The following is a 26,026-nucleotide window of genomic DNA, read 5'->3' as shown; positions in this document are numbered from 1 at the left end:
ATTCCTTCGCCTCCGTCACATCTGTTCTGATGATGTTACCTTCAAAAACAGTTCCTCTGACATGTCGTCCTCCTTCCTTAACCGAGGTTTTCCACCCACGGTCGTTGACAGGGCCCTCAACCGTGTCCGGCCCATCTCTCGCGCATCCGCCCTCATGCATTCTCCTCCCTCCCAGAAACATGATAGGGTCCCCCTTGTCCTCACTTATCACCCCACCAGCCTCTGCATTCAAAGGATCATCCTCCGTCATTTCCGCCCAACTCCAGCATGATGCCACCACCAAACACATCTTCCCTTCACCCCCACTGGTGGCATTCCGTAGGGATCATTCCCTCCGTGACACCCTGGTCCACTCCTCCATCACCCCCTACTCCTCAATCCCCACCTACGGCACCTCCCCATGCATACGCAAAATATGCAATACCTGCCCCTTCACTTCCTCTCTCCTCACCATCCGAGGGCCCAAACACTCCTTTCAAGTGAAGCAGCATTTCACTTGCATTTCCCCCAACTTAGTCTACTGCATTCGTTGTTCCCATTGCGGTCTCCTCTATATTGGAGAGACCAAACGCAGACTGGGCGACCGCTTTGCAGAACACCTTCGGTCTGTCCGCAAGAATGACCCAGACCTCCCTGTCGCTTGCCATTTTAACACTCCACCCTGCTCTCTTGCCCACATGTCTGTCCTTGGCTTGCTGCATTGTTCCAGTGAAGCTCAACGCAAACTGGAGGAACAGTACCTCATCTTCTGACTAGGCACTTTACAGCCTTCCGGACTGAATATTGAGTTCAACAACTTTAGATCTTGAACTCCCTCCTCCATCCCCACCCCCTTTCCGTTTCTTCCCCCTCCCTTTTTGTTTTTTCCAATAATTTATATAGATTTTTCTTTTCCCACCTATTTCCATTATTTTTAAATCTATACCTTTCATGCCCTTTTAGTCTTATTTCACCCCACCCCCACTACAGCTGTACCTTGCGTGTCCTGCCATCCATTCTTAATTAGCACATTCTTTTAGATAATATCACCACCTTCAACACCTCTTTGTTCTTTTGTCTGTGACATCTTTTGATTATCTGCTCCTATCACTGCTTGCTTGTCCCTACAACCAACTCTCCCCCCACCCCCCCACCATAAACCAGCTTATATTTCACCCCTCTCCTATTTTTACTTAGTTCTGTTGAAGGGTCATGAGGACTCGAAATGTCAACTTTGTTCTTCTCCGCTGATGCTGCCAGACCTGCTGAGTTTTTCCAGGTAATTCTGTTTTTGTTCTGGATTTCCAGCATCCGCAGTTTTTTTGTTTTTACATATATAAATAAGAATTCACGCTGCAGTAAATTCTTGGGTATCATTTGAAACATTCTTATTACTTGAATACAACTGAGACTTCGATTTACAACGTTCAAAGTTTTTTAAATGCAGGGTTGTGACAGATTGTTAATGTATTGTCGCATGTTTTGAAGTTCTAAGCATTTGCACTTTGTTTTTATGTGGCAGATGTGTTTATACACTTTTAATAGTTTATTTTCCTATCCAGTACTGACACGTATTTAGCTTGCTATTGCAGAGTGTTTTCAACAGTGCATACTTATGTTAGTGTACAAATATATTTTTAGGTATCATCTTCAATTTGAGATACCATTGAGCATGTGAATGTAGGGATCAAAGCTCAAAGTACTTGTCTTTTAACCCTGAAATGTAAGAGATAAATGCCTCCATTCATCCATTATCTGCCAACTTCATAAACGTGTCTATCTTGCTAGTTGTGAACATTGCATCTTTACTATTGTTTAAATATTTTTTTGGAAAAAGCATGTCATCTAGTTTCTTCTTGTATTTGAATTGTATTCTTTAAGAAAATTATATTTAAATATCTATATATTGGATTTAGGTCATTTCAATCTTCACCAAAGTACTGCACCTTTAACGATGAGGGAGTTCTGTAAATATGATGACCACTGCCGATAATGAAGGTCAAAGCTAAATCAAATTCAGAATTTTAATTTTGTGTTTCCAGTAGGAGCTATGTTATTGTGGTCACATTGATAGATCAGGGGGCAGTGTAATCTAACCTACATTTTGACACAACTTTTTAAACCTTTCTAGTATAATGGAATATTTTAGGATGAAAATATGCATGTTTAATAAAAGGAGAAGTTTTCATGAGAATTCAAAGCACAAGGTTGAGTTTTGGTGCACATGATTTTTTTTAATTGGTTCGCTGTTTACACCTCGCTATTCATAAATAAAATTCAGTTTGGAGTTCATTTGACTTGGCAACCTGTCAAGCTAAATAGCCTTAAATTGACTAATCAAGTATAAGCAAGTTGATATTGTCAGATATTACTGAATATATTTCTTACATCCATATATTTTTGATTTTTTTTTCATCTTTTAGATAGTGTTTTGTTGCAGGTTTAAGATAAACATTGAAACATGTTCATAGCTAAGATAATAGGGATAAATGGGTCTTTTTCGGTTTGGCAACCCAAAAAATTTGGATGAAGGGACCGAATGTATGTTAGCTAAATTTGACGATGATACCAAGAAAAGTTGGAAAGTAAGTAGTTAAGAGGAGGTAGAGTTTGCAAAGGGATATAGATAGGTTAAGTGAGTTTGTCAGATGGAGTATAATGTGGGAAAAGGTCACCTTGTCCACTTTGGCAGGAAAAATAGAAAAACAGTATGCTAATTAACTGGGGTGAGATTGCAGAACTGTGGTACAGAGGGATCTGGGTGTCCTGGTACATGAATCACAAAATGTTCGTATGCAGGTACAGCAAGTGATTAGGAAGGCAAATGGAATGCTGTTGTTTATTACAAGGGGAATGGAATATAAAAGTAGGAAAGTTTTACTGCAGCTGTACAGGGCCTTGTTGAGACCACATCTGGAGCACTGTGTACAGTTTTGGGCTCCTTATTTGAAAAATTATGTAACTGTGTTAGAAGCAGTTCAGAGAAGGTTCACGCGACTCATTGTTGGGATGAAGGGCTTTCTTATGAAGAAAAGTTAAATGGATTGGGCCTATACCCATTGGAGTTTAAAAGAATGAGAGGTGTTCTTATTGAAACATATAAGACCCTGAGAGGACTTGATAGGAGTGGATACTGGGAGGATGTCCCCACTTGTGGGGGAGACTAGAATTAGGGAACACAGTTTAAGAATGAGGCCCCCCTTCTAAGACGGAGATGAGAATTTTTTTCCCTGAGGGTCGTTAGTCTCTGCTTTCTGGGAAAGAGAAGTACAGTAGAGACTGGGTTATTGAATTTATCCAAGGCAGAATTAGCCAGATTTTTGATAGACAAGGGAGTCGAGGGTTATGGGGCCAGACAGCAAAGTGGAGTTGAGACCACAACCAGATCAGCCATGATCTTATGGAATGGTGGAGCAGGTTTGAAGGGTCACATGGCCTACTCCTGCACCTAAGTCCTATGTTCCTATAATTATGTATTCTGCACTAATCTACTATGTAGCTATAACTTTTTGGTTTTCTAGATGGTAACCTTTCAAGTCAGACCAGCAATGCTACAGCCAGAACAGCTACTAAAACCTGTGTTTGGTACAGCAATGTAAACAGCCCTTTCCATTTTATGACACTTAACAACCAAAGGTTTTATGTACTTGTGAAATGCAATTAGATCTTGATTATACTAAAAGAGTATTCTCTGCTTTGTTTCCTTTTCCTGCACTGGCATTATATTCTGTAGTTCAGATTCTGCTCCAGTTGAATAGCCGTAGGTTTTTACTTCATGAATTTCAGGAATTTGAAGCATAACTTTGTATATGTAATACGAATAGCCTGGTCTGAAATTATATTCTGCCATTTCCTAACCTCCTGTGAGAAAGTAGTGAAAGGGATATTTTTAGCCTGCCGCCAATTTCTTGCACTTTTTTCCAATGGGGTTTTGATCTTGTATGGAGTTTCCCCCTTTAGCAGAGCTTTGAAGTAGTCCCAAGTTGCTATGGTGATGAGTAGACTGTTCAGATTTGAAGAGCTAACATAAGGGTGCTTGATTGTTACATTCTTTGTTATGCAGGACGTATGTGCTTTGTGTGTGGTTGCAATGGCACAAAGTTCAGTGGCAATGATGTAATTGTAGATGATATTTGTACTGAATACTAGTGTGCCCAGGAAGCGCATTCTGGGGTAGTTCTGGAAGTCATCTGGTTATAATCAATGTCTATGATCAGCCCATCATCAAATATAAAGTCCAGGAAGGAAGATTTAGATGGAGTGTGATGGATAAAATTCTCAATCAGGGTACCAACACAGTCTTCATATGATGGAAGAGATGGCCAGGGAAGGATATTGAGTGTAATTTGCACAGTGTTCAACATGTCATACGAAAGAAAAGGCAATGCAAAACATGTGGGTTACTATAATGACATATTTAACAAGAGGCATTGATCAAACTTTTAAGTATGGTAAAATTGACTGAACTTGGGAAGCTAGTTCTTCTGCAAATTATTAAGCAGCATCCCGAATGCAACCTTCAAGAGCCATGGCTCAACAACTGATGGCTAATTGTTTATTGAAACTCTTGTCTTCTGAGCTGAGTAACTATGAGGTTCAAACGAGGCAGCAGCTTGTGTTGCTAAGCAAATATGGTTGGCTATCTTAGTTGAAAACCAGCATCTCTCAGCTCTGTATCCATGGTGCTCGACAGATATAGCTTGCCACAACTTTGTTGAAGATTGACTGAGTATGATTTTCATCCAGTTTGTTTATTTGATTTACTTTTGGCTAATACTGGGTCCAGAGATGATTTTTTTCCTGAATTCTGTTAAATAAGGTGATCATATTTCATCTCTGGATGTTTGGTTTACTTGTAGAATAACTGAAGTTGTTTATCATCACAATTGAGGTTAGGCTTGCCAAGAATTTCCATCAATCTACAGAATTTTGTTCTTTTTGTAAGTTGTTTTGATGTAGTCACCATGGTGGGCTGCAATTTTTCAAAAAACCTGCATCAGTATATTATACCTGATACAAATAATTGTTCAACGATGGAATGGAAATAAGTGCAGGGATTTGTATGCACAAAAATTCTAGTATTATAAATTCTAATCTAATTATGACCATGTATAAATCAGACTTGTAGTTTTACTGTTGCTTAGTAAATTTGGCGCATAAGTTGTGCACTAGATGCCCAGGTTATTAAAAGCTGGTATTCATGTGAAAATTAATTCTGGATCTTATGGTTTTGCATAAAATATGGCTTTGGAAGATATGTTCAAAGGCAATTCCTATATTTTTAAAGGGTGAAATTACATGTAATAGCCTTTTTTTTCATTTAAACTGTAGATGTTATGCCACCTGATTTAATATTCCCACAGCATATTGGTTTACTTGAATTGTAGTAATAACGATGTGTGCCTGCTCCATGGATGTTAATTGGGCATGACCAATTCAGTGATATATATGAATGAAGTGACATTTGTGGATTAATGTGACTCAATTGAAAACTGATGGATTGTATTTTTTTCTCTACCCATTTTTTTTTGTCCTGGTATCCTGAAGAAGGTGATTTGCAGTACCTTTTGGTACCTTATCCAATTGATGAATCTTTCTCTGTGGGCCCAGACATGAATGTAAACTGATTTTGGCGCTCTCAGCCAAAACTGAATCTGCCCTGGATCGATATCCAGAAATGCACTTTCTATTGTGAATCAGTGATTTAAAATAGTGTTTGGGAGTGGGTTGCTTCCTATCCACCCATCCCCTTTCACTTTCCTGCCTTCTAGCGGAGACTAAATGTTGTACCCTTATTGCTAGTAGAACCTAGAACCTTCCTAATTTGTATGGTTCAGATTCACGTTATACTTGTAGTTATTTAAGAAACAAGCAAAATGATCAGTTTTTGGAAAAGGCCTGATTTATGGGGGAGGCGGTGGCATAGTGGCATTGTCACTGGACTGGTATTCCAGAGACCCAGGGTAATGCTCTGGAGACCTGGGTTCAAATCCCACCACGGCAGATTCAATTTAAAAAAACCTGGAATTAAAAGTCTGTGATGACCATGAAACCATTGTCATAAAAACCGATCTAGTTCACTAATGTCCTTTAGGGGAAGAAATCTGCTGTCCTCACCTGGTCTGGCCTACACTCTGACTCCAGACCCACAGCAATGTGATTGACTCTTAAATGCTGAACAAGGGGCCTCATCCCATGAATGAATAAAAAAAAATTGCATTTCTCCACTTGAGAACACACATCGGCTAATTATGATGAGAAGATGAAAAGACAATTAATTCTATTAACCTGCCTCTTTTGGTCAATAATATTTGAGTATCTCTTCACTTGTGTAGAAAATCCTCCATAATCTAGGAGTTGGAAGTAAACAATGGCTAACAGAATATCAAAAAGCACATGAGGCAATTTTTTGGGAGATTCTATTTCATTCCCAGCTCTACCTCACCGCCACAGCTCTCGATTCCTCTACTATCTCTAAATTATTGGACTGTTTGTCTGTCATCCAGTCCCAGATGAACAGAAACTTCCTGCAATCAAGTATTGCAAAGATCTAAGCCATTGTAGTCCTCATTACAAACTCCATCCCTCTCCCTGTAAACTGAGGTTGAACATAATCTTGATGTCATATTTGACCCGGAGGTGAGCTTTTGACTATAGCCATGCCATCACTAAGACCATCTATTTTCAACTCTGTAACATTGCCTGACTGTGCCCATGCCTTAGCTCATCTGCTGAAACCCACATCCATGCTTTTGTTACCTCCTATACTTGGCTCCAACACACTTTTTTTGTTGGCCTCCCACATTCTGCCTCCATAAGCTAGAGGCTTTGCTGTCATGTCCTTAATCGCACCAAATCCCATTTAACCATTGCCCTGTGTCCTCTGACTGGAGTAAGGGACATGTGAGGAGACAGGCTGTGGAAAAGGACAAGGAACAATCCAGAGCAGGGATAATTAATTTGGGGAAAACCAACTTAGATGTGTTCTCATCCCTTCAGAGTTGTTTGAGTTGGAATCAAATGTTAACAGAAAAGATGGTGGCTAAACAATGGGCTACCTTCAAAGAAAAAATATTGCAGGCAATGTCAAGGTATATTCCCTTGCAGAGGAAAGGTAGGACAAATAAATCCAGAGCGCCCTGGATGACGAGAGAGGGGGAGGTGAAAATAAAAAAGAAGAGAGTGTACGACAGATGTCAGGTAGAAACTACTAGGGAGAATCGGGTTGAATGTAGAAGGACCAGAGGAGAAGTGAAAAAACTGGCACCTAATATAAAAGGGAACTTCAAGGTCTTCTATAAGCATATAAATAATAAAAGGGTGGTAAAAGAAAGAGTAGGGCCGGTTCGGAATAAAAAAGTGGCCTTGCATGGCAGGAGAAATAGCGGAGGTATTGAACGAGTACTTTGCATTTGTCTTTACAAAGAAAGAAGATGCTACCCAGGCCAAGGTGAGAGAGGAGGCAACTGGTACACTAGAAGAATTTACAATTGAGAAGGAGGAGGCTTTAGAAAAGCTATCTTTACTTAAAATTGATAAGGTACCAAGACTGGATGAGATGCATCCAAGGGTACTGAGGGAAGTGAAAGAGTGGAAATTGCAAAGGCAGTAGTGATAATCTTCCGGTCTTCCTTCGTCACAGGGGTGGTGCCAGAGGACTGGGAAATTGCAAATGTTACACCCTTGTTCAAAAAGGGGTGCAAGGATAAAGCTGGCAACTACAGACCAGTCAGTTTGACTTCAGTGGTAGAGAGATTTCTGGAAACTATAGTTCGGGACAAAATCAATAGTCACTTCGAAAAGTGCAGGATAATTAATGAAAGACAGCATGAATTAATTAAGGAAAAATAATGTTTAACTAACTTGCTGGAGTTTTTTGAGGAGTTAACAAAAGGTTGATAAAGGAAACGCTGTTGATGTGGTGTACATGGATTTTCAAAAGGCATTTGATACAGTGCCACACATCAGACTTGAGCAAAATTCTAGCTCATGGAATAAATGGGAGAGTAGGCACTTGGATAAGAAATTGGCTGAATGACAGGAAGCAGTTGTGGTTAATGGATGTTTTTCAGATTGGAGGAAAGTTTGTAGTGGAGCTCCCCAAGGGTCAGTGTTGGGACCCTTGCACTTAGCATATTAATGACCTAGACTGTGGTGTGCAGGGCATGATTTCAAAATTTGCATATGATACAAAGATTGGAAATGTTGAAAACTGTGATGAACTTCAAAAGAACATAAGCATGTTGATGGTTTGGGCAGACCATTGGCAGATGAAGTTCAATGCAGAGAAGTGTGAAGTGATTCATTTTGACATGAAGAATATGGGGAGACAGTATAAAATAAAGGGAGAAACTTAAGGAGGCGCAGGAGCAGAAGAACCTCAGTGTATATGCTCGTAAGTCATTGAAGGTGGCAGGGCATGTGGAGAGAGCAGTTAATAAAGCATGTAGTATCTTGGGCTTTATTAATAGGGGCACTGAGTACAAGAGTAAGGAGGCCATGTTGAACTTCTATAAGACACCAGGCCTCAACTGAAGTACTGTGTCCAGTTCTGGGTGTCATATTTAAGGATGGATGTGAAGGCATTGGAGAGAGTACAGAGGAGATTCACAAGAATGATTCCAGGGATGAAGAACTGAAGCTATGAGGATAGTTTGGAGAGGTTGGGACTGTTTTCTTTGGAGAAAAGAAGGCTGAGAGGAGACCTTGATAGAGGTATTGAGGATCTTGAGGGTATGGACAGGGTAAATAGTGAGAAACTGTTCCCACTCAAGGGAGCATCAAGAACCAGAGGGCACAGATTCAAAATAATTGGCAAAAGGTGGAGGCAGGTTTGATCAAGGTATTCAAAAGGGAATTGGATGGCTATCTGAAAAGAGAGAATGTGCAAAGTTACGGAGGTAAGGCAGGGGAATGAGACTAAGTAGAATGCTCTTTCAGAGAACTAATGCAAACGTGATGGGCTGAATGGCCTCCCACACTGTAAAAGTTCTGTGATACTCTTGACTCCTGGTTAAGCAATGCCTCAATTTTAGAATCCTTGTCTTTATATTTTCAAATCCCTCTATGGCCTTGTGCCTCCCTATCTCTAATCCCCTCTTACTTTACAACCCTCTGAGATAGTTCCACTGCTCTAATTCTGGCCTCTTGAGCATTCCTGATTGGTGATAGTGCCTTCAGTTGCAAAGATTCTAACCTTTGGGATTCTGCCCCTAAACCCACCCCCTCTTTTAAGAAGCTCCTTAAAACAAATCTCTGATCAAGCTTTTGGTTATCTGCCCTATTATCATCTTGTGTTAAATTTTGCTTTATAATGTTCTTGTGAAGCAACTTGGGACGTTTTACTATGTCACAGGCACTATATTAATTCAAGTTGTTTTGCTTTGGGTCTCCATGCATGACCTATAGCTGATTGGGAGCGCATCCTATTCCCAGGCTTCTGCTCTGCCTAAAATTGACTACTAAATGCTGTGCAAGGACTGAATGGGTACCTTTTTTTCCTCTAGGATCCCCCTCTTATCCGGAGTGATGAAGCATGTAATTTCCGTTCGGTATTTCCCTGCAATTGCATGGAGGTTGGGAACAGAGTACACAGTTTTCTACCATTTTTTGGCTTACTACACAGATGCTCTGTTTAAATTTTAAGGGATGGGTTAATTCACTATTTTTGAACATGCTTTCTTTGGAGTAGTCTTTGCTTCTCCCCTCTCCTTTTTGATTACATTACCTATATATAGTGTCAATTTTGTACTCTTCCACCTTATTAAAACCTGCCATTTTAATGGTCCAGATTTTGCAGTCAGTGGCAAAGTAATGGTTCTCGCCAGTGACCTCTAAGCTGCCCACAAAGATTGAAGATCTCTGTGATGTGGATTTCACCTTTCCCAATGCCAGTTTGAAACTTGAGCCAAAATAAGGGGAACTCTTCCTCATTGTTGCTAGATGCCTAATCAAGGAAGGTCAACAGCCAATCACATTGAAGTATTCTCACACAGCAAGCCAGGAAGTTAAAGGCACTGATTATCTTTTACTTTGTAATATCATTTTCCAGAGCACAGAATAAAGCATGTGACACACACATAAGATTGGGGTAGAAGCTTTAAATACAGCTTTTTTTTAAAAAAAAAACTTTTATTAAAAGTGGAAGTATTTTATCATAGTGGAGAAATTAGATTTTCAGGGCCAGAAAAGTTGTTGACACACAAAGTTGATAATTAGTGCTCATTTTTAAAAAAAAAAGTTTCACCTCATTTTGATAAGCTTTAATTACTTTAAGGATTTTTACAGTGAGATTAACAGCATAGAAGTGTATGTTCTGGTCAGTTTAATGACTTCAACAGCACACCCTATGGAGAAATGTAGAATCACTCATGGAATCTCTGGATTTCCAAGTTTAACCTCCACAAGTGTGCAAGTTGTCAGTTTCAGAGGAGTACTGATAACGAGCACTAAGCTTCACTGTCATTGCTACCCCAAAATCCAGGCCATTGAAATTGTAAAATAACAGCTTTTATTATGAATACTGAAAATGTTCTGAAGATTAACCTCTTTCAGATGACAATTAAAGTTAACATTGCATAACTGGAGAGTTTCACTGCCATTGCTACCACACAATGTGGTCTCTTAAAATCCTAATATAACAGCTTTTATGAATGCTGACAATGTTCTGCAGATTAATCATCATTTGAAAGAGGATGAAGTTAACATTTATTGCGTAGCTAGAGAGTTCTTCTAGCAGCTAATTTTATTGGAAGTGAACGAATTATGTACTTCATGGGATTGGTTTGTGTACAACTGAATATCTTGTGGAACCAAATCATCATACTATATTTAGGAGAAAGGTGGAGCAAATATTATAAACATTATTTAAGTTAATATGAATACAGCCTTTCCCAGTATATTAAAATGGTATTGCTTTTGGATGGTGACCTAAACTGTAAGAACAAAACATGACATTGTCATTATTTCAACCCAACAAATCTCTCAACAAAATAGTAGCACCAGCTGTTCTGCTTGTACAAAATAAAAGAGAGGGATTTATAAGCATTATGAACAAATTCCTCATTCCTCGCAGATTTTAAAAATATACTTTCGATCTCAGCTAGTTTCTTTGAGCCCTTAGATTTATGTTCTGATAGCATGCTTAAATCAAGTTTATTTTTTAAAGTGGGTTAAAAGAAATTCAGCTTCATTCTTAGCAAATATTTTGTTTGCAGTGGAAAGTAATTTGAAGACAGCTTGTTTGTCAATTTAAGGTGGTAAGTTTTCAATTGCTTGATGTAGGACTGAAAGTATTACAGAAGTGTTTTTATTTCTGAAGTACTTTTGTAGACGTATCTGTAGGTGTAATATCATAGAGTTTTCATTGACATTTTGTTTTCTTTTTCAGATATGTTTTCCAGTTTTGGTGCCTTGGAATTGATTTAAAAGCGAAATTATAAGGGACTATTTTGAAATCTGGATCAATAACTATCATAGTGATATTCAAAATGATAGGCAAATTAAAACAGAACTTACTATTAGCATGTTTAGTGATCAGCTCACTAACTGTGTTTTATCTTGGCCGTTACGCAATAGAATGCCACCATAGAGTAGAAGAGCAAACCCAGCAGCATCCAAACGTTCTAGATAGTGGCAGATCATTAAGTCACATTTCAAAACCTGGATTCAAAAACAGTTCAAGTAGACTGGTTTACAACAAAGACATGCCATTAATATTTATTGGAGGAGTACCAAGAAGTGGCACCACACTCATGAGAGCCATGCTCGATGCCCATCCTGATGTTCGCTGTGGGGAAGAAACCCGGGTAATTCCTAGAATCCTTGCAATGAAGCAAATGTGGAGCAGATCTGGCCGAGAAAAACAACGATTGGATGAAGCTGGTGTTACAGATGAAGTGCTAGACTCAGCCATGCAAGCCTTTTTATTAGAAATTATTGTTAAACATGGAGAACCTGCTACTTACTTATGCAATAAAGATCCATTTGCTCTCAAATCATTGACTTACTTAAGTAAAATTTTTCCCAATGCCAAATTCATTCTAATGATACGGGATGGGCGTGCTTCAGTACATTCCATGATTACTCGGAAAGTTACCATAGCAGGATTTGACCTCAGCAGTTACAGAGACTGCCTGACCAAATGGAACCGTGCCATTGAGACCATGTATAACCAGTGTTTGGAAACTGGATTTAATAAGTGTTTACCAGTACATTATGAACAACTTGTTTTGCATCCTGAAACTTGGATGAAGAATGTTCTGAAGTTCCTAGGTGTTCCTTGGAATACAGCAGTATTGCATCATGAAGAAATGATAGGGAAAGCAGGAGGTGTTTCTCTTTCTAAGTAAGTATATGTTTACATTCTCTTCATTTATAAGTTGTGTGAAAAGCAATTTGCAGAACTGTATTATCTCATTTTATAACCAGCGAAACACAAAGCAAAACATATAATTTTGTCCTGTACAAGACATTTGATAGATCCCCAGCCTATGATTCTTGTGGTTGCTAGGGTACTATTAAGAAATACTTGAAGATTCAGAAATCTTATTGTATACTTGTCCTTTTATTTCAATTTTCCAATATATCTGAAGGTATTTGTTTTTTTAAGGCACAAAGTGCTGTTCCACATGATTCTGGTAATGATACTTTTCCTGAACTTATGTTTGGGTCTTGAATTTGATTAAATAGTTCTGGATGTGAAGCTCTTTTTGTACTTTATCTTGATTTGAGCTGACATTAAATGTAAAGTGTAAAAGGACTATCTGATCTAATATGTTGGTGCTCAGTTGGAGTAGTCCAAGCTCAGCACTCCCTTTCCATTCTATGTAATTTTGATCTGCTTACAATTTAAAAGCTTGTTAACCGTTTTCAGGAATGGATTTCAGATTCCATAATTAAACCCCAAGCACTCCAATGTATTTCACTGGTATAACACCATTCTCGAGGTGTTGAATGAAACCAGTATGCAGTTGCCAAGAGAGCACATTATTTTGTTCACAATAACTTTATACTACTTTACCTTAGTACCACTTCAGTTTTGAGCTCCATGCTAGCCTTCCTCATTTTTCACCTCGCTGTGAATTCTACATTTACCAATTTATTTGAGAGCTATTGTATGTCCAGAGGCACAATGCAGAACTCTGTATTATTTTGCTGAGCTAATGTTGCTTTGCTTCTCATTTTCCTAAGTTGTCACTTAACCACTGGCTGCTTGTCCAAAGGGCCAATAAGACTTGCATTTAACTACCACCTGGCTTCCTATGTGATGGTCCCTACAAACTGAGCTCTGCTGTTTGTTAAAACATACGATTACTTAAATCTAACAAGTCTGGGTGATGTTCAGGAAAGGAGCCATATCAGCATAATTGTCTGATCCTTTTGTTAAAAAATTCTTACTATCTCAGGCATGACTCCCCAACTTTCTTTTGCTTTGCATAAATATCTTCCAGTCCTCCTGTTCAGAGCAATTAACCCCTTGGGAGCAAAATTTTAACTTAAAAATATTACTTTATGTAAAACATACCAAGATCTTCCTGTAGCAAAGTTGTGAAATTCCAAAATGTGACTATCCTATTTACACCCAAGCTGTAAGACCTGTGAACTCTCACAGAAATTTCAGCAAAAATGTTATAAACAGGCCTTCAGTTGCATTTTGGAAATTCATTTGAGCACTGTATCAGCACAATCAACACTATATTACCTACAGTATTACAGAGAATACACTCCAAATTACTACATTGACTGAAAGCTGTTTGGAATTCTCTGATGTTATGAAATGCAGTGTATAAATGCAAGTCTTTAGATTATATGCTAACTTTAAATTATGTGCAATTTTAATAGCAGATTCCACCATAACCTTTTGACAGGACTACACTTCATAGCCAACTACCCTAGGTCACAAAACTGGAAATCAGCAGTAAGATTAATAAAGTCCATAAGGAGTGCCACAGATGGGTCAGAATATATTGGAATGAATTGCCCTCTTCTAACCAGTTTTTCTCAATCAAGGAATATGACTGTAAAATATGAGAGCCTTGTGACATCCTATTCAGCACTCATGCATTATCTTAGGATACCTGTGGTCTAGATGAGCTGGCATATATGTCTGAAAAATCTTCAGTTGGTCTCTTCCACATCCAGTTTCTGATAAGCTCCTTTGAAATTGGTTGGAAAATGGCGCTCTACTCTTCATTTGTAAACATCCAAAATGTTGATGAGATGAGCTTATAAGCAGCATAAGCACGAAGTGAAGACCTGGCATATTGCTTCATCTTGTTATGTCATTGAGTTCTTCCTATTACTTCAGGCAGTCAATGACGAGTTGAGGCCTAAGATCACTGTCTATTAGGCAGACTTTTTCCTGAAGTATTCTCTCAGCCAAAACTCTTGTACTGGCAGTTAAAGTGAGTATAGACTCTTGGCTTGTTTGAAACACACCAAACTAGAGAAGCATCAGGGTAGCTAAACCCTTGTGGTTTTTTTCTCTCAACTCTGAAATTAGTGCTAAAGCTCATTTGCAGTCCTTCCAGTCAAGGGTATGTCGGTAGGTCCTGTAATGCAGAAGCAAATTCACATACAGTGACGTCTTACAAACAGAATAATAGCAATTAATCTGCTTTTGGTATTGAAGGGAGAAATTTTGGTCAGGATGCCAGGGGATCTCATCCTCTTGTTTGAATGATGCCAACGAATCTCTAACATCCACCTGAACAGGTAGAGACAGTGTCATGAATTTAGCATCTCGTGCTAAAATGGCACCTCTGATAAAGCAATGCTTCAGTACTGCACTAAGGTATCAGCTTAAGTGTTCAAGTCTTCAATGAAGACTTGAACTCCAGGCCTTTTGGCTGAGGTAAGTGAGTTAGCTGACAAAATCGGCACACTATTACCTTAATCTGGTCCCATAACTTTAGAATGTCCATTCTTAGCTCCCCTCATTTAGCTTCCTACTAATATCCATACACTCTTGGCAATCTCTTGTATGAACTCCTAAAAGTATCAGCTGTCCAAAAGGAAACTGTTATCATTGCAGAAACATTTTAGCATACAAAAATTAACATTCATAAGGCATCAGATAGAAACTGATGACCTCTTAGCTGGAAAGGGATCCCTTTCCAGCTCACAAATGGTATGAGGACTCCAGTTTGAAAGCTTATGGTATAATTTGAATTATGGTTTTGCTACAGTTTGTACAACATATATGCTGTGAAAAGCCAACACCAGCATAATATTAAAAAACTGACCCAACTAATTGGTTTTGACTTGTGCAAAAATAGATTAGATTAACCACATGCAGTACCTGTCTTAATCAGATCAAAAAATCCTCCTAACATTTGTTTTTAAGTATAAATCATAACTTGAAGTTAAACTTTTAGTTAAACTCTCACTGTGATGCCACTCTATATAAAAAAAAAAGAGAATTACAAATAAAAAGGGGGAAAATTGCAAACAGACATTAAAACGAACAAAAAATGTTGGAAATAAACAACAAATCAGACTACATCTGTCATGTCAGGTTAACCTTTTATCAGAATTGGTAACCTAACCTGGGGTTCTTGTTTGTTTCATTCGGATTTTTGGCATGAGTAAAAAAAAAATACTTTCCAGCTCCCATGTGTCATGTACAGTGCAGAAGAACTTTTGATGGATGCTTAATGCAGCAGAAAAGAGCATAACTTCTCTCCAACATCTCCATCTTCCTGTGTCACAGAACTTGCTCCCAGGCTTCTGCTAGTGCTTTTCTTGAACTGTTAAGCACTACATGACTGATTATATTCTCTTTTTGCTAGAATTTGTTGCCTCTGAGTACCACTTGAGATTGGAAACAAATTTAAGCCAGTCTAAAGAGCATATTATGGCACCACTTCCTTATACAGATGCTTACATATTTTGAGAAAACAAGCAATGTATCCTCTCCCTACACATGACCAGGTCTCAACACAATGCACCAGAGAATTGTGGCCTAAGGGAAGAAGTCAGCCAAAATTGCATTCCTAATCACTATCATGTTTGAATGATCATTGAGGATTGACATTGGCATCAAAGTCCCTTGGCTAAATAGCTGACTTAATGTTTGCTATTAAGGGTCATGCACCAAAATCACTATATGATTCTAGTGGAATAGCATCCAAGCATGGGTCATCACTTTAAGGAAGGAAAAAATACTTCTGGTGAAGGTGATGAGAAAATTGTGCTGTGTAATTAAGTTGAATATGATGTAATTAAAATCTGACCTGAAACCAAGTAATATCTATTGTGACTATTTTAGCTTAGTGTCAGAACACTAATATGCACTTCAGTGACCAATCTAGTACAGCAAATGAGACAGAAGTGGGCACTGCTGCCAAAACTGGTAAACCAGCTGAAATATTCTGCATCTGGTAGGTGGAATGTTTTTGGGAATGGCAAATGAGCTTCAAAGCCACACCAGGAATGCATCAGAAGAGAGAAGTCAAAATATTAGTGAATGCACAAGACCCAAGCTAGTGCTTGTAGCTATAAACATTTACATTTCTAAGGATTTGGGGCAATGATTAGCTATAGCTATAACTTGCAGAAGACCAAGCCTCAAGCACATAGCTCCATGCTCAGCATCAATGTGATGCTGCTAGTTTCTTTTCATCCTGCTCTCAGTTCTGTAGCATTAATGTCATTTGCATCATCGATGAGGAGGTACAACACCGAGTCAACTGTGCCAGTGCTACCTCCTTCAAGCTGCACCAATGTGTCTTTGACAACAGGGCCCTTTGCAAGTCTACAAAAGTTCTGGTTTATAAGGCCATTATGTTGACCACCCTCCTCTACTGCAGTGAAACATGGACTGCTTACTGACAACACATTGTGATTCTTGAGATCTTCCATCAGCCGTGCTTGTGTTGAATCCTGGGGATCAAATGGGAGGACCTCCGGACGAACGCGAGCGTCCTCGATGAAGCTGTTTCTACCAGCATTGAAGCTCAGTTCCTGCAGAACCAACTCCGATGGACGGGCCATTGAGTCCGGTTGCCCGAAAACTGCTTCCCTCGACAGGTTCTCTTCTCACAGCTCTCCTTTGGCCAACGTTCAAAGGGCGGCCAAAGGAAAAGGGGTAAGGATATGCTCAAGGTTGCCCTAAAGCATGGAGGCATTAACACCACAGGGAGGAGAATGCTGCTTATCACTTGGCATGGCACCACCTCGTCCATCAAGGCACAAGCCACTTTGAGGTTCAGCGACTGGACAGCGAGGTGGAATGGCGGCAGCAGAGGAAGGAGAAGGAAGCCAACCTGGGGCTACGATTTCCACTCCCCTGCGCAACAACGTGTCCCCACTGCGGAAGAACGTCGATCCAGGATTGGACTCCTCAGTCATCTGAAGTCTCACCAAGCCTGACGAACGTCATCCTCGATTCCAAGCGACTGCCGACAACCATTTCATATGGAAGAAATATATACTTTTGAGAAAAACCTTATCATTGTAATTCCAGTATTCTCTGAACAAAGGGGTAAGGATTGTTTTAGGAGATACGAATTTCAAGGCTGCAAGCAAAGCATGGAGTAGCAGGGTTTTGGAGCGGAAACAGAAAATTAGTCTGAGCAGGAAAGAAGCAGCTTGATAAAAACAAAAAACTACTGCGGATGCTGGAAATCCAAAACAAAAACAGAATTACCTGGAAAAACTCAGCAGGTCTGGCAGCATCGGCGGAGAAGAAAAGAGTTGACGTTTCGAGTCCTCATGACCGAGAAGGGCATGAGGACTCGAAACGTCAACTCTTTTTTTTCTCCGCCGATGCTGCCAGACCTGCTGAGTTTTTCCAGGTAATTCTGTTTTTGTTTAAGAAGCAGCTTGAGGTGGAACAGAAAGCAGACAATGGATATGAGGAGCAACAGTACCACCTGATGGTCAGACCTGCAACTACAATGTGACTGGCATATTTTGACACACAAACATGACATGGAAATCTTGACTCAGACAATAAACTTTATGGACTGGAAGTATATGCCATTTGAAAAACTTGATTAGATGAAATCTAGTTGACTTCATTACATCTTAAACAAGTTCTGTGGCCAGTTTACAAAAAGTGCAATGTAAGTTAACCTTTTCAGTGATTTTGCTAATCAAAATTGAGTAGTTTTGCAGGTATGTCTGAAATTTTGTATTTCGTGAAGCTGAAATTCCTCAATGCAGTAAGAAGTGGCAATCGGAGGGGAGGTGGTGGCACAGTGGTATTGTCACTAGACTAGTAATCCAGAGACCCAGGATAATGCTCTGGGGACCTCGGTTTGACTGGTGAAATTTGAATTCATTAAAAATGTGGAATTAAAAGTCTAATGACCATGAAACCATTGTCATAAAAACCCATCTGGTTCACTGCCATCCAGCATCGACCTAGACAGCCTACTAGTGCCAAAATTGGGAGAGCTGCTGTCTTACTGACTAGTCAAGCAACAGTCTGACACAGTCATATGCAGAATTGCACATTACAGGTCATGTCCCAGACACTACCACCACCACCATCCCTGGGTATGTCCTGTCCCACCGGCGGGGCAAACCCAGCAGAGGTGGCAGCACAGTTGGGAGGGAGTTGCCCTGGTAGTCCTCAGCATCAATTCTGGACCCTGTGAACTCTCATGGCACCAGGTCAAACATGGGCAAGGAAGCCTCCTGCTGATTACCACGTACCACCCCCTCCCTCAGCTGATGCATCAGTATTCCTCCATGTTGAACACCACTTGGAGGAAGCACTGAGGGTGACAAGGGTGCAGAATGTACTCTGGGTGGGGGACTTCAATGTCCATCACCAAGAGTGGCTCGGTTGCACCACTACAGACTGAGCTGGCAGGGTCTTAAAGGAATTAGCTGCTAGACTGGGTCTGCGGCAGGTGTGAGGGAACTAACGAGAGGGAAAAACATACTTGACCTCATCCACGCCAACCTGCTTGCCTCAGATGCATCTGTCCATGACAGTATCAGTAGGAGTGACCACCGTGCAGTCCTTGTGGAGACAAAGTCCCGTCTTCACCTTGAGGATACCCTCCAACGTGTTGTGTGGCACTACCACCATGTTAAATGGGATAGATTTCGAACAGATCTAGCAACTCAAGACTGGGCAACTATGAGGTACTGTGGGTCATCAGTGACAGCAGAATTGTACTCGAACACAATCTGTAACCTCATGGCCTGGCATATCCCCCACTCCCCTGGCTTGGCAGTAACGGTATCAACCCTGGTTTAATGAAGAGTGCAGGAGGGCATGCCAGGAGTAGCACCAGGCATACCTAAAAATGAGGTGTTGACCAGGTGATGCTACAACACAGGATTTGCGTGCCAAAAAGCATAAGCAGCAAGTGATAGACAGCTAAGCAATTCCACAACCAATTGATCAGATTTATGCTGTGCATTCTTGCCACATCCAGTCACGGAATGGTGATGGACAATTAAACAACTTATTGGAGGAGGAAAGGAGGCTCCACAAGTATCCCCATCCTCAATGATGGAGGAGCCCAGCACATCAGTGCAAAAGATAAGGATGAAGCATTTGCAACAATCTTCAGACTGAAGGGCCGAGTGAATGATCCATCTCGGACTCGTCCAGAGGTCCCCAGCATTACAGATAGCAGTCTTCAGCAATTTGATTCACTCTGTGATAGCAAGAAATGGCTGAAGGCATTGGATACTGCAAAGGCTATGGGCCCTGACAATATTCTGGCAATAGTACTGAAAACCTGTGCTCCAGAACTTGCTGCGCTGCTAGCCAAGCTGTTCCAGTACAGATACAGCGCTGGCATCTAACCGACAATGTGGAAAATTGCCCAGGTATGTTCTGTACATGCACAAAAGCAGGACAAACCCAACCTAGCCAATTGCCACCCCATTAGCCTTCTTTCGATCATCAGTGAAGTGATGGAAGGGGTCATCAAGTGGCACTTGCTTAGCAATAACCTACTCGCTGATGCTCAGTTTGGGTTCCACCAGGGTCACTCAGCTCCTGACTTCATTACAGCCTTGGTTCAAGCATGGACAAAAGAGCTGAATGCCAGAGGTGAGGTGAGAGTGATTGCCTTGACATCAGGGCAGTATTTGACCGAGTGTGGCATCAAGGAGCCCTGGCAAAACTGGAGTTAATGGGAACTGGGGAAAACTCTGCTGGTTGGAATCATACTTAGCACAAAGGAAGATGGTTGTTGGAGGTCAATCAGCTCCGTTCCAGTGCATTAGTGCAGGAGTTCCTCAGGGTAGTGTCCTAGGCCCAACCATCTTCAGCTGCTTCATTAATGATCTTCCTTCCATCATAAGGTCAGAAGTGTGAATGTTTGCTGATGATTGCACAATGTTCAGCACTATTCATGTTTCCTCAGACCAAAACAGTCCATGTCCAAATGCAGCAAGACCTGGACAATATCCAGGCTTGAGCTGACAAGTGGCAAGTAACATTCGTGCCACACAAGTGCCAGGCAATGACCATCTCCAGCAAGAGACAATCTAACCATCGCCCCTTGACATTCAATGGCATTACCATCGCTGAAACCCCCACTATCAAAGTCCTCAGGGTCTCTATTGACCAGAAACTGAACTGGCCACATAAGTACTGTGGCCACAAGAGCAGGTGAGAGGCTAGGAATCCTGTAGTGAGTAACTCACCCCCTGACCCCGCCCCAGAGCTTGTCCACCCACCTACAAGGCACAAGTCAGGAGTGTGATGGAATAGTCTTCATTTGCCTGGATGAGTGCAGCCGCAACAACACTCGAAGCTTGACACCATTCAGGACAAAGCAGCCCACTTGATTGGCACCCGATCCACAAACATTCACTCCCTCCACCGCTAATGCTCAGTGGCAGCAGCGTCTACCATCTACAAGATCCACAGCAGGAATTCACCAAGGCTCTTCGGAGAGCATCTTCTAAACCCAGGACCGCTGCCACCTAGAAGAACAAGGGCAGCAGATGCATGGAAACGCCACCACCTGGAAGTTCCCTTCCAAGCCACTCTCCATCTGACTCAAATATATCGCAATTCCTTCACTGTCGCTGGGTTAAAATCCTGGAACCCCCTTCCTAACAGCACTGTGGATGTACCTACACCACATGCACTGCAGCAGTTCAAGAAGGTAGCTCACCACCACCTTTTCTAGGGCAATTAGGGATGGACAATACATGCTGGCCTAGCCAGTGATGCCCACATTCCATGAATAAAAAAAAAATCAACAATCTGTTCATTTAAATGTCAGTTATTATAGATATCTTAGATTCCACAAGCATTGGGTACCAAATAATAGGGTAATAGGAAAGTTATTTTGTTACCCCTGAAAATTTAAAGCTGTCCTGCGATTTAGTGTTTGGCCTGTTTCCCCAAAAGAGAAAATGTGGTGAAGTCATCTCAGTTGTCATATAAAAGGAAAATAATAAAGCTTGAATATTTTTTAAAATTATAGAAACATATGAACTCATTCATTAAATATTTCTTCTGAATTGTGCTTTCCTGATTTAGGAGTAGGATGGAGAGGTACTGTGCATTACCAGGTAGCCCCAGATCCGTAACCAAACTGGTGAAAAATGTTCAGTTCTCCGGCACTGATGTCCTCCAAAAAATTCTAACGTGGTTAGACTAGCAAACAGTTCTTGAAGTTTTGGTGAAATAGTCTTTGGAAAGTAGTCTCAGTTAGCCTAATGTTTGCTGTTGAATAAAAGTATGAAAAAGTTGGTGATTGAGCAAACAGAAGCAGTTTAGGGGCCTAAATTTGATCAATTTGTCTCAACTAGATGCCTGCCAAATAATTATAGGACTTTTGTCCTAGTTGCCTTGTTAAAGGGAACTGTCACGACCGTGTAGTTGTGATAATATAAATTTCATAAAGAAAGCTAATTTTTCTTTTAAATGGACAAAAGGAGCCTTAAAAATGGCTGCCAGAAGCTGACTGACCTCTTACAGCTGCAATGTTCATCATGCTTCTAGAAGGATGCAAGTGAATTGCAAATAAACAAACGCATACATGTGAAGACATTTGAAATTCAAAGTATGTTTCCGAAAAGGAAAAGATAAACAAAAACAGTGGCCTTCCTGGAGTTGTGAATAGCTCTTTCCTGTCTCACCAAACCTGTAAGAATGGGAGTCTTCAAATTAATGGCTAAGACATTTAAAATGTTAGTTATCTCGGCTTAAAAACAATCGATGGGACTCTGCCCCAGTCCTGGGGTAACCCAATACATAATACGGAAGCATGATTCAACAGTTTGGGGTAGCAGCCATTTTGAGTTTTGAACTGTATAAAGTCTGGCTGAGAATAGCCATTTTGTGCAGAACCTCCAGGAAGAACTGAAAGATATCTTGGATAAGAGGGGCAAAGAGGAAGGTATTCGGAAATCACGTGCTGTTCTGTCAAGACTCCAGGCAATCTGCGAGTGCCATAACCACAGAACTAGTGAGGAACAAGAAACCCGTCTCTCCCAAAAACCTGCTGAGTCCACCTACAAAGGCAACCTCTGACTATTTGACTATAGGAGCCATCACAGCTGCTGAACACATCTTCAATTCCAACCCTTCACTCTAGACAACCGACACTTAACTGGAAAATCCAGCTACGACGAAATCCTAAAGGACTGAACTGAATTTCATCTTTCTAAGTATCTTTTATCCTTATCTGCATTTAATCTTGTATGTATTTAGTTATTAACTTAATTACTTAAGTAATTTACAGCAGTAGTTTTGTAATAAATGAATCTTTATTTTGTTTAAGGTAAAAGTTTTGCTGCTGGTTATTTTCAATTCAATCACTCGCATTCAGAAGGGAACTACATACACACGTGCATAAATACTTAGTTCATGGACCTCTTTGAGGAAACGCCTTTTACACGGTCGTGATGGGAACACACAATTACTATATTCACTCATTGTTTTTGCAGTACACCAATGTTAGCCAACTGAAACGGCTACTGAACTCTAGCAGATTTTCCATATGTTGTGAACATAGGGATCTGAGTTTTCTTTATTGGGACAATGGATGTGAAGTTAAGGGTGTGATGAATTTTTCCAAAGCATTGGTTATACAGTACCGCAATTAGAGTATTGTGTACAGTTCTGGAGCCAGAAAAAATGTACACTGAAGATTTAGTAGAATTACAACATAGGAATGAGAGCTTGAAATTATTAAAGCTCCAAAATTTGGGTATTTCTGAGGAGTTCGAGGTTTTCCAAGTATATAAAGCTCTGAGAGCACATATGATTTATAACAAGAAGGGGGAAAATTAGAATTTCCATGCATTGCACTTGTAAGCTGTTTGGTAACTAAAGTTGAATATTTTCAATTTTGCAGGGTTGAACGGTCTACTGATCAAGTCATCAAACCAGTCAACGTTGAAGCCTTGTCAAAATGGGTGGGAAAAATTCCACATGAGGTAGTTCGTGAAATGCCAGTGATTGCTCCTATGTTAGCAAAGCTTGGATATGATCCATATGCAAATCCACCCAATTACGGAAAACCAGATCCAGCAGTTATTGAAAACACTAAAAGGGTAGGTGTAAGAATTTAAGTGTCTGGACCATCCTTCTCAAACACCTGAGTTTATGATTGCCCCTGCTGAGAGTAGTTGAAGAAAATATTCAGTTATTGCCTGGCCTACTGGAGACAGATGAGTTCAGTCATTTCTGTTTGTTGTTTTTGCTTCCGTTGTATCCCTAGCAACCAGTGTTTACAGTAATTTGCTATTTTCTGAATTAAAAATATTTAAAATGAAAAAAAAAAGTTGGCTTATGGGAGTAGATGCAATGTTTTTAATTTGTGCGTGAGTATAAAACCAAAGAATTGCAAATAATTTTAGTCCTAATAGTCCTGTACAGAGAAGCTGAATTTTGTATTGAAGGAAAATTTGGTTCCTTTTTATAGCAAATTCTGTTTAAATTTTTAAAAAATCCTTGTGTTAAGACTGAACTAAGGCTGCTTCATGGATTCTAACTAACACATACATAAATGTATTTTATATCTGCAGAAAATTGTTACAATTGAGCTGTACAAAATAGTTTTTTTTCCTAACTTCTAATGCATTCTAAAACTAATGGTTATCAGATAATTAGAAAATTGTTGAAATATTCCAATTCTAAAGTATCAAGTGGTGCAAACTGTCCACCTTCTAAAAAGGCTATGATTTCTATTTGTTAAATGTATTATTGAGTATTGGGGAAACCATGTACAGCAATCGGTAACCAGCTTCATTCCAATGTGGACATGAGGCTTATTCTTGAATGTGGCCACAACTTTTTTTGCCGGTTGTATTATTTTAAATGTGTTGATGAGATTCTCTCAAAAAAGTGAACTTTAAAAATCTATGAAATATGTAGAAATTCAGGATTACTCAGCTCTTTTTTTTAAACTGCATTTATACTTTATTACCGTTTTTTTAAAGTCTCTGAAAATGTAGGAAAATTATTTTAAATTTGTTCTAAAATTACAAATCTGGAGTTTATACATTATCAGTAAGGTTGCAAGCTTCTTCCTGAAAAGAAATACTGAAAAACACCATACAGATGATAGGAAGAACAGCTCTATGTCCATAAACTGTTATGTATATGTATGATTTTTTAAAATTGCAAAACTTTAAAAATTGTATCCAAATTGATAAGTAAAATATAGCTACTTATAATTAAAACTTATAAAGTGATATTATTGAAACTAAGAAGTGCTTATTATATGGAGCTTAGTTCTTCGTGTGCAAGTTATGTTAAGTATGGTTTGTTTCCATGAGAAATTGAAAGGGTTGTTTTTATTGGAAAGCTGGCATTTTCTGCACTTTTAGTCCTATACCTGGTCTGCAAAGAATCATTTATTTTTTTCCTCCTTTTAATATAACTCTTGACTGTGAAATGAGAATTCTATTCAAAATAGCTATGTCCCATGTAATATTTTAAGGAACCCTGTCATTTCCTCCAGTGATGAAACATTGACTGTAAAGTTAAATCACTTGTGCAACAGGTAGTTAATACTGTTATCATACGTTAATGTTAGGAATTATACATTTTTCAACTATTGAGGTGAATAAAATATTCCTTCTGAATAATCTGCTCTATAAGCCGGGCCTTTAAATGTTTTGATGTTCTCTAAACATAAAACAGTGGCTTACAGATCTTAATTTTATTCAAAATAGTAGCTATTTAATTGTGACTTATGGATTTCACAGAAGATGCAGCATTGCACTAGAGCTCTTTTGTAACAATGCAGTAAAATACATATTGGAGTATGTGCAATCATTTGAAAAAATTTTTGCTACTTATATGGCAACCTTAACCACTGGTTTGTTTTAGTGCTTGTACTACCCCTATAAATAATTCCATATAACTGATTATTAATGTCAAACCTTGATGCTGAATTTCAAAGTTGTCATAAATCCTTTCTGATTACCTGGAAAACATGAATTGTACCTGTTTATCTTTATCTTTGTGACTGTTATCTGAAATGATCAAACTCTAATTTTTTAAAATTATAACAAGGATGGCAAATACATCAAAAAGCAAAAAATTATATTCTGCACTATTATTATGCATTCCTTTTAAAATTATTTACCCACCATTGAATATTTTCATAAGTTTCCCTAGGACCAATTGAAGACCATCCAACATTAGAATTTTCTACTGAATCAAATAGTGTTACAGTGCTGGCTTATTTGCCTTTGTGAGGCAGTAAGAAAACAATTCTAGGTTTTTATAATTGTCTGGTAAATGTTTAAAAATATTTCGTATTGGCCATTAAAAATGTAAACTATTCCATGTGATAAATGTATTGTGAGAGTCTAGGAAGAAATTATTAGTTAACTTTCACAGAAAGCATAACCTGTGATAGCTTTGGTTCATTGTATGAAATTACACTGTAATGTCTTCTTTGTATTGTGCAATTTTTCATAAAAATAAAGTAATAGAAAAATTCTCAACCGTTTCATTTTCTGAGAACTATTTTCATTTACTTCAAATCGTTTAAGTTATTCATTTCATAAATACCATTTGAATTTTGATAAGAGAAATCTGTCAGGGTTAGTTCTGCAATAATTCAGTTACAGCGAATATCTCTCTTACCATGGTTCT

General features: G+C 39.3%; 1 protein-coding gene across 24 annotated transcripts in view; it reads left to right on the top strand.

Moving 5' to 3' along the window:
• LOC144684632 (protein-tyrosine sulfotransferase 1-like) overlaps positions 1-26,026 on the top strand; it is a 70,660-nt gene that overhangs the window by 12,155 nt on the left and 32,479 nt on the right. For 20 of the 24 annotated variants that reach the window (XM_078548679.1, XM_078548677.1, XM_078548691.1 and 17 more), the window contains 2 exons: positions 11,369-12,325; positions 23,271-23,469. In XM_078548679.1, coding sequence (XP_078404805.1) covers positions 11,469-12,325; positions 23,271-23,469 — 1,056 coding nt within the window. In that variant the 5' untranslated portion in view covers positions 11,369-11,468. Of the gene's footprint in view, positions 1-1,928; positions 1,947-9,769; positions 9,993-11,368; positions 12,326-23,270; positions 25,871-26,026 lie in introns of those variants that run through there. The other 4 variants (XM_078548678.1, XM_078548680.1, XM_078548688.1 and 1 more) reach the window with 3 other exon arrangements.

This window comes from Cetorhinus maximus, chromosome 9, assembly GCF_964194155.1.
Source record: "Cetorhinus maximus chromosome 9, sCetMax3.hap1.1, whole genome shotgun sequence".
NCBI lineage: Eukaryota > Metazoa > Chordata > Chondrichthyes > Lamniformes > Cetorhinidae > Cetorhinus > Cetorhinus maximus.
This window is presented reverse-complemented; position numbering and strand designations above follow the sequence as displayed.